The sequence below is a fragment of the Botrytis fragariae genome (genome assembly GCF_013461495.1).
Source record: "Botrytis fragariae strain BVB16 chromosome Unknown tig00000112, whole genome shotgun sequence".
Classification (NCBI taxonomy): domain Eukaryota; kingdom Fungi; phylum Ascomycota; class Leotiomycetes; order Helotiales; family Sclerotiniaceae; genus Botrytis; species Botrytis fragariae.
In genome coordinates this window covers 973,328-988,210 of record NW_023500997.1, presented here as the reverse complement: position 1 = coordinate 988,210, position 14,883 = coordinate 973,328, and the positions used below count along the sequence as shown (strand labels likewise).

General features: G+C 41.9%; 3 protein-coding genes across 3 annotated transcripts; all 3 read right to left on the bottom strand.

Moving 5' to 3' along the window:
• Positions 1 to 3,268: 3,268 nt before the first annotated feature.
• On the bottom strand, positions 3,269 to 4,763 carry Bfra_007865 (putative exo-beta glucanase protein; the record flags this gene model as incomplete). Its single annotated transcript, XM_037338234.1, has 2 exons — positions 3,269 to 4,535; positions 4,597 to 4,763. 2 exons carry the CDS (start codon positions 4,761 to 4,763, stop codon positions 3,269 to 3,271), a joined length of 1,434 nt encoding a protein of 477 aa, XP_037190297.1.
• A 4,564-nt stretch (positions 4,764 to 9,327) lies between these two features.
• Bfra_007864 (putative amino acid protein) lies at positions 9,328 to 11,277 on the bottom strand (the record flags this gene model as incomplete). Its single annotated transcript, XM_037338233.1, has 3 exons — positions 9,328 to 9,968; positions 10,088 to 10,237; positions 10,644 to 11,277. The coding sequence occupies 3 exons, from the start codon at positions 11,275 to 11,277 to the stop codon at positions 9,328 to 9,330; spliced, it is 1,425 nt and encodes a 474-aa protein (XP_037190296.1).
• Positions 11,278 to 12,225: 948 nt separating this feature from the next.
• On the bottom strand, positions 12,226 to 14,196 carry Bfra_007863 (uncharacterized protein; the record flags this gene model as incomplete). Its single annotated transcript, XM_037338232.1, has 5 exons — positions 12,226 to 12,777; positions 12,843 to 12,986; positions 13,043 to 13,402; positions 13,591 to 13,684; positions 13,811 to 14,196. The coding sequence occupies 5 exons, from the start codon at positions 14,194 to 14,196 to the stop codon at positions 12,226 to 12,228; spliced, it is 1,536 nt and encodes a 511-aa protein (XP_037190295.1).
• Between the last annotated feature and the right edge of the window lie 687 nt (positions 14,197 to 14,883).

Sequence of the window (14,883 nt, the reverse complement as noted above, 5' to 3'; positions counted from 1 at the left end):
TCTAAACTCTGGACTATTAGATGAGCATTCCGATTCTTTTTCTCAGCAAATGTTGCAGTCTAATTTCTAGGCTGTTGAATGGACATTTATCTCAGTAAATAGTGTATGTATTTGTGATGAGTGCAGCTAAGTTTGCTATCATTTTGAGCCATTTGACTACTGTACATGCACCATTCAACAGCAAGATCTTGCTCATCGTGGCCTCTTTGTATCATACTAACTATATTTGGGGGATTTTAACGAAGTCTCGTTTACAGATTCTCGGTTGTCGGTTCTAAACCGTCTACTCAATAAGATTGTCGATTCGGTAAGTCCAGGAGATAGTATTACTCGAGTAGATGCAGCATACTATTGAACAACTATTCTACATTTCAATTTCAATAGTAACCTCGTATTCTGATATACAATCACACAGGCCCAATTCTATTGCATTCTCTTTTGAAGATCTTGTCTACACTATCGAATACACCTTATACACCAGAATACCAAGAGCTGCATCAAATTTTTCATCCTCACCCAGGCGGAACAAGACTAAGTTTTCCGCATGCACTTACGTAAATAATCTCCTAGTACATCATCTCTTAGTGAATCGTTTCAAAATCAGCATCGCCAACTTTCGACTCCGGACTCCCAACTCCGGATTTTCAATCCTCACAACCAATACAATTCAATCATATCCTACTCATCATTCTAATTCACATCCTCATCCCCTGATTTCCAATACACAAATCACTCTATTAAATAAAATAAAATCTCTAAATCCATCGATGCATACCCAACCAATCCCTATCCTTACACCTACCTGCCTACCCAAGTATAATTAATTACACCATCTCACCAACCCCCACCCCAACCCCTAATCCCAAAAAGTCTAGCATGTACTACTGCCACTAACCCCAGACACTAAATTAGTACGCGGGGTAAGTTCTCGAAAATCTGAAATCCATTCAGGGGACCCTCGCTAAAAATTCTCGTTTGGAGAATTTAGTTATTTTATGTGAAGAGTCTAGTTTCGTCTGGAATTATTAATGTAGATGGAGATGGAGATGTAGACTTGCATTAGATATAGATGTCGGTAGAAACTTCCTATTATGGAGATTTGTAAATATTGAAAATTTGTTCGTCAATCTAACAAATTCTGTACAAATTTTGTAGATCCGGATATCTCGGGTAGGGAAAACAACGTGTCGGGTTCTCGATGCAGATCAGATCATATCAGTGGTAACAGCGAACTTGTGGATGAGAAAATCTAGAACAATGAGTCATACAGATAGACTCAAATCGCTGTCCACAACCAGATTCAGATCCTCACGACCAAATATCTAGTCCTAGATATCGAGATTCTATCAATGCCAGGTGACATATATGCAGAATCAAACTTTCTGAATCAACCTCTTCCTCAAGCTCGGGGACCTTCCAAAACATGGATGATCTAAACAGTCTATATCCGTTAACTCCAGATACAAGCAAGACGATTTCTCGGGTAAGTGTTCCAAGAGCCGCTTATCGAATCTTCAGTGTATAATCATCAAAAGAAGACAGCTTATCGTTTCAAACATATAACGTAACATCTCACCCCTCACAATCCTCTTATCCCGTATCCTCAAACCTTAGTTCTCCACTCCAAACTCAAAGATCGTCCAGAACCATCCATCCATTTCTATTCCTTAACCCCTAGATTCTCAGGAACAATAGTTTCCGGAGCATCTTCCCCGTCGTAGTTGGATGGGATTTATTGCGTAGGTAGGTAGGTATTCCAAGATACGATCATCAGGCCAAGGCATTCCCCAAAACTCGCAGTATCTGACCTCTTACGATCTTCCATTCCCGCTCAACATGTGTAGGGAAAAAAGCTTCATGCAAATCCAGACAAAAACTTACACACACAAACATACGTGTAGACAAACACTCCTCCCTTTTCGAGTTTTCCCTACCTTCCCCGACCTTTACATCCATCAATTTCTTCTCATCTCTACTTTCTTGCCCAGATCTTTCATATTCCCGCAACACAACTCTATGTCAAAATTAAAATTCAGAATTCAGAATTCAGTTGCCTAACTTCTATTTCCAATCCTCGATTCGCATTCCCGAGATTTGCCGATCCGGGGGGAAAGTACTAGAAAGACTGACCAGATAGAAAAATTGAGAGATAGATAGTGAGTAAAGCAGCTCAACTCCCTGTGAACAATAATTTTTCCCTCCTTCCTTTATTCTAGGATTTGTAGTGAGAAGTACTATACCCATGCCTATGCCTATGTTCATTCTCATTCTCACATTAATTCCCATTCAATAACACTATTCACTCTTCACTCTTCACTATTCCCTCTTCACCTCTTACCCCTTGCCCCTAGCTTCTCCCTTCTCCCTTCTCCCTTCTCGCTTCTCTTCCAAAATCCAAAATCCAAAATCTAGATATGTACTCCCCGCTTCACTCCGCGATATTTCCAATTCCTTCCCAGACTGCAAAGCAAGAATAAATGACATTTCTCAACTCTCCAATTATGAAATTTTAGTTCTCACTAGTGAATGAGTGAGCGCAAGAAATACTTACTCTCCATCCATACATCCCATACATTCCATTCACATTCTTTCCTACCTCATCGCTACCCACAGTATTGACATTTATATCTATATTCTTGTCTCCTTACATCATACCTAGCATCTATGATTCCCTCATATTTATAACTTATCCAGTGAGATTCTAGAAAAAATAAGTGAGAAAAGAGATAAGACGAGATATATCACATCACATTTGGTTACAAAATTCAAGAGTAGGTAGATGAGTTATTATCCGAGAAATTTGATTTCGATTCTTTATTGTGGTTTTGTATACGAGTAAGTATAAGATCCATACTACTCTGTCAAACCCCTCCCTCCCTCTCAGTTCCTATACACAATACTCCATCCCATCTACCTTCCGTTCCAAACCGCACATGAAAGAGAAACACCAGGTTTCATATCTTTCTTTTCCGTCCCTATGCTTTCATTGTATCCCTGCCCAACGCATCCTGTTCCATCCCGTTTCAGCCCATCTCGTTGTATCGTGTAGTGTGATGTGATGTGGTTTGATGTGGTGTGTTGTGATATCGGCCTGTTCATCCATCCTAAACCCGTCCGAACCCTAAGTGTTTGTTGAAGAAGAAGAAGTGAAAAAAAGAAAAAAAGTGAAAAATTGAAGAAGATAAATGCCCAAAGGCGAGATGATAAAGGTAATCATCATCATCATCAAAAGAAGTGAAAAAACCCCCTGTAAAAAAGCCCCCAAAATCTACAAAACATTTCTCTTAAACCCATGCATATGAGTGTGTCTCATCCCTCTCCTCTCCGCTCCAACTCCCAAACTTCTCTTACGTTCAGAATTTGTAGCAAAGATATTGATGATATCACCCTCGCCCACGGTACACTGCGTCCCTGCAGCTAATCCTCCAACACTCGACCAAGTACCCGATGAACATTGTTGGAAAGTTGTTCCGTCGATGCAATTCCATGTGCCGGAAGTGGCACATTCGGTTCCGGGGGTGTGGGTGGTGCTGTTTGAAGAGGAGGAAGATGCGGAGGGGTAGGTGATGGCGATGGAGGAGGTGGGGGAAATGGTGGCGGTGGTGACGGTTGCGGGGAGAGAAGGAGTGGGGATTGAGGTTGTGAGTGCGGAGGTGGAGTTTGAGGAAGCGATTATTGGGATAGGGATTGCAGAGGTGGCTACAGCGGAGGTAATGGCTGCAGTGATAGAAGAAGATGAATAAGAGGATGAAGCGGCTGTTGGGACAGAAACGGCGGAAGTAACTGTTGCGACGACGGAAGAAGATGAGGATGAAGTACCTGCTTGAGCAAATATACCTCCGATAGAAACATATGTTGGAACTGCGTAAGCAGAGGTAGGAACAGACAATATCGAAGTAGCTTCAGAGAGCACAGAGCTAACCACCGAACTTGCAACCGAAACCACAGAGCTAACTGCGCTGGAACCAGCAGAAGCAGCTCCACCAGTCAATGAACCAATGGTAGCGCTATCACACGAAGAAGTTCCAGTAAACCATCCTGTAAGACGATTGGCAACATCAGTTGCGTAACAATGAGTTGCTACTCCATCTCCAAGATTTCCAGATGAGTCGATCGAACCAGAATTATAAATTCTAGCTGCCTTGTAATATTTTGAAACATCGGTAGCAGCACTCTCCTTAAGACATTGAGCGAGTCCGTCACCGGATGAAGTACCGGCTGTTCCATCGGTAATCATTTGAACCATTTCGCTCTTTGGACAAGGATTTTGAACAGAAGAGCCGCTATTGCAAGAGCCAGATCCTTCGTGAGATTGCATAAGTCCTGGGTTAGAGATGGAATAGACAGTTGTTGGAGCTCGAACACATCCATTGGATTCTTGCATGACGATAGCAAGAATGAAACGAGAATCAATACCAGTAGTCTCGGCAACTTCAGAGATGGCGGATTTGAGATCAGAGATCTCATCATCGGAGTTGTTGTCGACACCGAATTGGGTACATGAAGCTTTCAAAACACTGTTTTGATTATCGAACCTGAGGGTTTGTTAGTAGGTTGGACCTTTGGAGATCTTTTGGATGATTGATATGAACATACATGGTATCGAAACTCGAAATCCAATCACTCTCAGTTGGCCATCCAACTGAAGTATCTCCATCACCAGAGTAAACAGTGTAAGAACTTGTAGTACGCTGTTCAATGGGAGCTCCCATAGAAAGAGTGAAAAGGCCGCCAGCGACCAAGAATAAAGGAAGGGTAAACATATTGAAATTTGATTGGTGAATTTGATTGGTGAAATTGAATTCGACTTTGACTCAAAATTTGAATATGAATATAGATCTAACGATGAAGATCAATGTGTAGTATGTGAAGAATCAAGATGAATGATTGTAGGCAAGAACAAGAATGAAGGAATGACTCGTCGAGAGTATTTTGCGTCAAGCAAATGGACCTTAAGAGAATGAAAGGTTTGATGTGGTGGAGAAGTAGATGCGATGATGAAAAAAAGACCGGAGGAGGAAGTTATCAACATCTTATATCTCATACCGCCAGAACTCGGTCCATCAAGCCATAAGAGTTTAGGAGCAACTCAAGTACAAGATTCATGGGACGTTAGTTTGTGCATGGATAGGATCCAATTAGGAATGCGGTGGATCCCCTGATTTGCGAAGCTTTTTATCGTAGGCCTTCTTTGGTGGACCAGTAAGGCAGATCACATTCCTTGCCGGTGGTCAGTAGCTGCATGTGTGTATACGGATTAGGTCCCACAAAATAAAGTACATGGTCGACCAAAGCGGGCCAGCTTCTATGAGGCGTTAAGAAATCTGATTGTATGGGTGGATTATTCTCCGGATATGGTTTTTAGATGCTAACATCGAAAGAGTATTTAATTTTGAAAAAAAGAGAAGAATTGTATGGGATAAGTATCACTTGAGGCTAGAATTTAACAATTAATTCAACAATTGATCATATACCGACAGATTTTCGCAACAAGAACGACAAAAAATAAAGACAACTAAAATCCAAAAAGGGGGAAGAAAACAAACCCCCCCCAATCAGCTGAATGCCGCCTTGAAGCTTTTTGTGGGTTTTACTGAGCCACAAACGTGAGCTGCTTGTTCATTTTCATGCAACACTGGAGAGAGATAGAAACCAGTCTGTGTGCATCGTATTCCTTTGCCCCTCCATCTCCATATTCGACTGAAAAGGGAATCGTGAATCTTGGAAAAAATGTAACTATTTTTATTTTTTCCAAGGAAAACAAAGCGAAGCAAAACAAAGCAGAGCAGAATAAACAATTAATTAATTACAGTGATGGAAAATGACGATTTGTGAAAACCTAAAGGCAGGAATAGACATGACAGATGATAGAATTGCCGACTGCCAATATCTCAATTGTACTGTACGAGTAAGCATAATAACTTTTTATTATATACGCAATGGTATGTATACACCATACAAGCCAATATACGAACAATATCGATAGGATTTAAACCCCCAATTTGCCAATACCGTTCCATAGATCATCATCCGAGCCAAAGATATCTACCTACCTAGGTATGTACGAAACATGTAATCACCCCAAACCTCCCCTCTTCCCTCTTCTATCATCTCATTCGTACGGAGTCAATCTCTCCATCAACAATCTCACCCCGGCACGAGCCTAGGACACCCCGAAAGGATTTTATCTTCCTTAACTCTATTCGTTGAAGAGGGAAACCAAAATTCATCATCCGAACCCCATCTTGCATCTCTGTGTTTCATGTTTCAAAGCCATACTTTTGCCGATAATGCATAATGTGATGATGATTGGTCGATGCTTTCGGGACCTTTCCTATTACCCTTATTCAGGTACCATGCGGTTGTAAGTGGATTGACCATTCATGTGAGGTATTTGATGTATATGGGGAAGTGGCCGTGCTAGTAAGACTGGGCTGGAAAAGAATCCATGGTTTTTTTTTTCTGATCTCGCCCATCCAGTTTCTGGGTCCTCTTCTCCGTCTTCACTGTCAGGCATCTAGGTATCCACCATACGAGTAGTGAAAAACAAACAAGCGCCAAAGTTCTCGGCGGCTGCACATATCAGGCATACGTATGTACCTGTCTATCTACCTACATAGGTGGTAAACAATAAATCTGCATGAAAAATGCAAAGCCAATGAACCGGGAACGCATGACGATATCCGCGTTTATTTCTAACTTTACCTAGGTAACTGCTAAAAGCAGGTACCGATGTATACTACGCGACTAGGTAGACTAGTCTAGCCTCCTTTCTAGGTCATCTGTCGTCCATTCACTGCATCCCTCTGCTTGGAATCTTTTGTCACCTGCAGTGGCGTGAATAGAGTGGAGTGAGTAGTACGAACGGAGCAACAGAGCGGAAGTAATACCTTGTCTGCATTAGTCATGTTTCTGATGCATTTCATGGATTTCATGGATTCATGATTTGACTGGGCTAGTGACAAGCCAATGATAATGATATTTTAGTATGATGTTGATCACAGACATTACTCTGTACAGATTCGGCCGTGATGCAGCGTTACAGCACAGACGAGAGAGAGGGACAGAGAGGATGGGCACAACATGGAAGGATTTTTCTCCTTCTCTTTTATTTTCACAAGGAAAAATTAATGTGGTATCGGAGTCCCCACCAATAAAAAGTAGAAGAAGGAGCTGAAGAGTGATTAATACAGGAAAATTCTGTAATAGGGACGATCATCCGATTCTTGTCGCTACTCCATTCTGTACGATAGATACTTACTTCTTCTCGATTCTGAAATACCGACAATACGATGTAAGTAAGACAGACATTGGGTATACTGTGGCAATGATTGTGGCAATGACAATATCTAGCCACTCAGAACTCAGCCACTCAGAACTCAGCCACTCTTGGAAAATACTGCCACTCACTCCACTTACTGCCGATTACTCAGCGGATCATTCATCGCTCAATCAATTCACCTCCCTCGACCTCATGTATCAAAACACCAAAAGTATTGAATATTTCTATTCCATTTCATTCCAATATAATTCAATAATCCTATCATATCATATCATATCACATCATGTTACGATGTCGTGACCAAAACATACATACAAACACATTCAAACACAGGATTCCCTCCCCCTTTCAACATTCTCAGGAATCCAATATTCCAATCCAATATTATCAAAATATGTCGCCCAGTCTATCTGTTCTATTCATCTGATCACAATCACCATACCTTACCTTACCTCAATTTCCAATCTGCAGTGCAGTGAGTGTATGCAGAACATGACATCTGCGTCTTCTCATTAGGTGAGAATTATTAGATAAATATACTCAGTCGCACGAGAGGGATTTCTAAGAGTCAGGATTCCCAATTCTTCTCCATTTATTTCTGCGCTGTTCTGAGGTATTTTCTGTAGGGTGACTTATTTGATGCACTCGGTCATTCCTTCATTCCTTCATTCCTTCATTGCGTTTCTATGCATGCAAAGGCTGTGAAACGATAAGCATAGGTAGGTACCTCTTGTGTTGAGATATCAACGGGATTTGATATCAGCCTTAGGTATGTCTGTCGTAGGACTCGATAGATCTTCAAGGTAGGTCGAGTGTAGTGGAGATGGGTCTAGAATCAGGAACTGAATCAAGTGATGATTTTGCGGGATTTCCGTAGAATCTTTGGATGCAGAAGTTGGGTTTGGTGTTATTTTAATGGTGATGATGGTGGTGGTTTCACAGGAAAATTCTTTAGGGGTGATGACTTTTTATTAGGTACCTTTCTTTCATGACTCGTCGTTGTATTCGATAGTTCGACATCGAGGGGTTATGTAGGTCGGAATGAATGGATGTGTTGTGGGACATCAATTACTGTACATCACACCGAGGGAAACGTAACTCGGTATGTAACTCGGGACTTCGATTTTTTCCTCAATTTTTCGAGTCTCAATTATCAGGTCGCTCGCTGACGATGTGATAATATTTCTTGTCTTCGCTTCAAGCACAACTACCTAGACACCCACCAGCTAGTCCTCGACCTCTTGAATATCACCTCCTACCGTAAGTATTTTTCTACATTTTTACATCCCCTATCACATCACTGATAATGAAGGATCGGAATTAAATTTCTTGCCCCTCTATATTTGTCTACCGATTTCACATTGAAAAACACCTATCTATGTATACCAATCCCGCATTCGGTATGATAATGCCGGGTTACATCTTATCTTTCCTCCTTCCTTCCCTCTTTTCCTCCTGGAATCCGCATTGAAAAAGTTTCATGTCATCCTTTGATATCTCTCTGCAAGTGTACGTTGTGTTGTGTTGTTTTGTGTCATATCGTACCATACCAGAACCCCCTTATAATCATGAGACAAAAATCCATACACCAAAAATACACACCTAGACCATTCGTTCATTGATATCTACTCGAGTACAACGCAAAATCCCAAATCAAACCCCACGATCCAAGTATAATACAAAACACAAAATTTGGAGAGATTATTTTTATTCCTGTCTCTGTCAATAAGAATCGGGAATCAAAATGTTCTATCCATCCATCTATTTATTCACATATACCTATCTATCCTTTTCAAATTATTAAACTCACATTTCAATGCAGTATGTAGTATTCGAGATGAAATGAAAGTACTCGTATCTCTATTATATTCTATTCTTTTCTATCTTAATATTCTCTTTTATTCTCTATCAATATCTTTGGGAAATTGAAGTTCGGAGAGTAGATTCATAGAAATGTGATCAGATTAAAAACTCAAACACTACACATTAAACATTAAATCACCAACAAATTCCCTTCTTTCCATTCTATTCCTCCATCAACAAATCTACCCACAACTCCAACTTCCTCCCTTTTGACTCGTCTCCCTAATCCCCACCCCACTAGCCCAAACCCCCATTCGACAAAGTACCGCTCCCACTCCCACCAACAACCCATTAACCAGCATTCCTCCCCATCTCCCCCATCTCCCTCCTCCTCTCCCATTTCCCAACTGTAACCACAGCCCCATCACCCCGGGCAAACCATACGTAAACCAGCTCGCAAACAAACTACTCACCAACCCCAACAACTCATTAAACCCCGGCACACTCTCCCCAATGATCCAAGCCAGGACCCACAATCCCCCGGTAATCCCTAACCACGCCACCAATCCTCTTTTTGTCCTCGTCTCCGCATGCGGCGTCCCGGTAAAGATGCGCAGAAAAATATATTTCGACCCCACGTGACAAAATATCACGCCCGCGATCACAATCGTGGGAATAGCGATTCCGAACGCGATTTTGGAGAGGAGAGGACCGGCGGAGAGGAGGGCGGGAGAGGAAATAGAGGAGCCGGTGTAGATGTAGATGAGGATGGAGGAGAGGAGGTAGAGGGCTATTTCGATGGTTTGCAGGGTGGCGAGGGACTTTGGGAAGTCGGAGGGGGTGCGCAGTTCGGAGATGAAGGTGAAGAAGGCGATGTGGCCGGCTGTGGCAGAGGGGTGTTAGTTGGGGTTTGGAATTTGAGTTGAGGGGAAGGGAGAGATGGAGTGGATGGGTACGTATGTATGTATGTATTGGGGATGGGGAGGAGATAAGTATGCATACCATAAGCGAATACGATATTCGTTACGCTCAAAAAGGCTTCGCGAACAGAGAGATCTTTCTTAGGCCATAGCGAGTAAGTTTTTTCAGTGGGTGCTCGAACGCCGACGGATATCATGGTGATGATGACCGCGGTTCCTATACTTGCGAATGCTATTTATTAACATTGATTAGCTTTTGTCTTATCTTTATTCATATTCCCACTCCATTCCCATCCTTATTTCCTCTTTTTCATCCGTTTTCTCTCAACCTCACATTTGATACTCAACATCTACTTCTAAACAAAACATCACAAGAAGAAACAAACCAAAATACTTACAAACAATACTCAACCAACTCATCCCCCTACACGTCCGCGGCAAATCGAGTATCCAAAAAATACCCATCCCCACCACTCCCCACACAATATTACACACCTTCCCCCCGGTCAACGTATCCAAACAAATAATCCACGTGAGTATATGACTCGCCATCAAAAACAGCAAAAACAAAATTTGCGCCGCCCCCGCCATTTCTCTTCCCACATTTGGTATTCCCAACGGTGTTAGTAAGATTGAACATGCATCGGCCCAGGAAAGTATCGAGGGATAGGCGGTGCGGAAGCGATGGATCAGGAGTCCGGAATACCAGGCTAGGATCCCCATGCTGATAATGAGGATGAGACCGGGAACGAGACCGATGGTTGAGAGGACGGAGGGGAGAGCGAGGATTCCGAGAGAGATGGTTTCGGCGATCATGATGAAGGCGCAGTGGAGCCAGGTCATGGAGCGGAAATGGATGTGTTGGGGAGAGGTTGTGGTTCGGGTTGCGGTGTCGCTTTTTTCTTCTTGGGATTCGTTGTAGCCTTGATTATTGGGGCGAGAGTGGGTGTTGGTGAGGGTTTGGAAGGTGGAGCGGGAATGCTGGTTTGAGTTGTGGTGGGTGGATTCGGAAGAGGAGAAGTCTTCGGAGAAACGGGAGGATTGTTGAGGGAAGGAAAATCGAGTTGGGGGGGTGAGGTGGAGGGGGATGGTTTCGTTGGACGTTGTGGGGTTTCGGAGAGGAGAGTTGGGATCGAGAGATGAGTTTTGGGGGGTTGAGACATTTTGATTATATTCTGAGGTCTCGGGTGCGGTGACGAAGGTTTGTTGGGATAGATTTGTTTGCTCGAAGTGAGGGACTTGGAGATGAGAGGAGCCTGAGGGTTGAGTCATTGTGTTTATGTATATATGTTGATAGTTGTGGATGGGTGGATGGATATGTTTAAAGATAGATTAGATGATGAATTTCAATTGGATATTAAAAATTAACTAAAAATTATATCATAAGTTTCCAGCCTCAAATTATATCCAAAAAGAACCTTAGACCTCAAAAATATGAAGAGAGCGAGAAGGGCACTCCAAAAATCTTGTGGGGGAGTCGAAGTCTTATGGGAATGGGATATCCTTAGTGTGAAAAAAGCATGACGAAGATACAATCGGCAATTAAATGACAAGCTGAAGATACTTTGCTCATTGAATGATGGGTAATGTGGGGGGTGTATCGGTACATATCTCCCAAGATCTATCATTCTGGCACTTACTTGAGCTAATTCGGCACTTGACGGTCGTTAGTAGTATTTTTCTGAAGCTATTTTGCTTGTCTCCAACTGTGATGTAAACGTATCCTATTAGAATACCCGTATTGCTTACCTACACAAATATTGGGATATAGATATTACCCACTCAGGAGAGATGGGGTACGTAAATCTCCGTCGTTACATCATGGTGTGTTTTGACAGAAGAAGTGGGGAGGCTTTGATATAGTATTGCGGAAAGAACGAGGCATGATAGGATGAAGCATTTGGGCTAGGAAGTTTGAGTTCTTAACAAGCGTAAACTTCATTTTGCTGGCCAAAGTTTTCGAGCAAATTGGTGATCTAAGTACTAGAGAATTGATGTTCAATTGTTCGTTGACATTCATGGCCCCCTTCACCAGTTGTTTACCCTTCGTCCTTCCTAGGAAATAAGATATTAAAAAATAAAAAAAGCAGTTTTCCATCAACACACTATTACAGGAAGTTATCAAATCGTCGCCTTCAGATAATTGAAAGTGTTGCATCTCCGACCGCTTGGCAAAGAATATTGGCTCTTTGATTGTGAATTAGCCATTCCCCGATAGAATCAAGCAGCTAAAACGCTCCTTCCACCATCATTAGTGAGCCTAGCTCTCACCTTTATCTTAACATAATCAGTTCCCAACTTTCTCAACGCTTGTCCATAATTTCCATCATCTCTCTCGATCGCCTTCCCCTTTTTCTTTGAACTTTTACTACTCTCGCCATTGATGCTCAACATCATCGTATCGACAGATTCATCTCCGGGTGATAAGTTGATCATATCACAATCCTTGTAGATCATTGCTTCGGGTGCGAACAATAATGCTTCACCCACTCGTAATGTTACAATTTCCTTGAACACATCTCCTCTCATTGACTCAACATCCTGAGAATTGGATCCTGAACTATGCAGTGCGGCAACATGTGAGCGAAGACACTTGAGCCATTCAGGACTGGAAAAGCGATGAACAATAGTCATGGAGCATAAATCGATAAGTGCAGGGGATATTGTGGGTTCTTGTGTTGAAATAAAAATCCGTGTACCTAAATGGCGTTGGAGACGAATTGTGGATAATAAATTACTGGTCAAGGCATCTCCTGTACTATTCGACATATACTAAAAGATGCAAAATTTGTCAGTCGCAGGTTTTCCCAGCGTAGTTCTTTCAGGAAATATCGTACTTTATGGGCCTCATCAAGGGCAACGACTTTCCCAATGTTGGATTTCTCTTCTAGAAATAGTGAGAGACACATGTTAAAGAGAGATGATGCAGCTTCAACAGTCACACAAGGACATGAAAGATCAACGATAGTAAGTTCTCCTGCCTGCGGTGTGTTAGTTATGAAATCAATGTCCTGAAAACTTCGAGGGAGGATGTAACCTTTATGCTCCAATCGGTTCCTTTACCCCTTTTCAAAGGAGCAGGAGACTTAGCTTTCCTCTGCTCAATTGGCATAAAGCTTTCTAGTGTGTCCAATCGTTGTGTGAGCGGTCCTTCCTGGCCAGTTGTCAACCGAAGATCTTCAAGGTGCTTCTTGAATTCTCCATAATGAAAAGGCTTTCCGCTGATTTGGTGAGCAATTCGGAGAACCCGTAAGATTCTAGTGATACTATGCAGATAGAGCGGCATTTCTTCTGACGTTTTGACGGCCATCAAGCTCAACATTCTTTGCGTTGTAAGATCAGTTTCGTCGATGCAAAGTTCTTGAATGTTAACACCCTTAATAGCACTGTACGTGCGCTGTGGCCAGAATTTGTGTATCAGTGTTGGTTATTGAAATAAAAATACCAATGATACATTAAAAATCACATTGTATAACAGCTTCTCCGCACTTAAGTCACTCAAGTGTGTGATGTAGACGGAAAAGGAGGAATCAAGATGAGATCTAATGGAAAGGACACCGAGAAAGAGGCCAGAATTGAACTTACTTGTATGGTTCTAAAATTGGTCGGAGGACATAAAACTCGAACTTTTATGTCTGGATTGCTTGCAAGGTAAGCAGCCTCGCAAGGGGTCCCTTTCCTGCAACATCAAGAAGTTAGATTGCAACCGTCAAGAAAGCAAAATAAAGAACATCAGAAGATGTCAGGAAGTAAAGAAGCATTGAGTCCATGGATTATTCCATATGAAAGAACTAATTGAACTCACACATCGCCAATAAATGCATCATAGTGAAACAACAATGCCGATAGAGGTTTCTTCACCTTACTAACGGATGAATTCGCAAGACAATTCTCCAGAAGGCATGACAGAGTATGGGATTTTCCACTTCCTTGGGAGCCACAAATGAATGTACTGAAAGGTGCAGCTATGTTATAGAAGAGCCGTGGATCCTTCCTATTTTCACTATTGGCAAGAATGCTACATTGTCCGGCTATCAATCCATACTGCTCGATTTGGTTTCGAAGTGGAGCTGTGAAAACCGGTGTAATATATTGTTGATTATCTCGATCACGGCCAGTTGGATCATCCTTGAGTAGTTTAAGATGATGAGCATATTCTTTTGCTTCGATTTTTTCCTGGTTGCTGACCATTTTGGCTTGATATCCTTGCGTATTGAACCAAGTAGATTTGAGAGTCAAAAGGCTCTCATTCTCGGGCTTCCAGGCGTATTTATGAAGTATTGATCCAAAGATTGGATATGAAGAGCCTAGAAAGTTCCTGATTGTCAAAAGACGCGACATGGAGATGATCTTGTAGATGATATGCTTTGAGAAAGAAATAAAATGAAAGTCAATAATTCAGCCGAATATTTCCATGTAATTGACGGAAAAGAATTGATCATACGCTTCCCGTGTGGGAGTAGTCTCCCGCTCCCGACTCTTTATTAAAACCAAATGCAGGGGAAACATCTGTCATAATCTGGATTGTACGAAACACAATGAAGTATATCCCATTATTTCAAGTTCTATCGTTTTCAGTGTACTGGCTCTACAAGTAGCCGTTGCTTTCTATGGTATCGTCGAAAGGTTTGCTCCCTCGAAAGAAAATAAATCATAAAAAAAGAAATGACCATAATTGATCATTAACAAATTCAAAGTAACCTTACAAACAAAAAAATCATGTGCAACACCAGACAAACCTCAATATTTTTTCGTGGCAAACTCGAAAGTCGACCAGACAGAGGAGCTAGGGCAACTCGAACGTACTCCTGCTCTTCGTATACATGATTTTTATAGCTCGCAAAGGAAGTATTCGCGCTTGCTCATAAGTGACTCTCA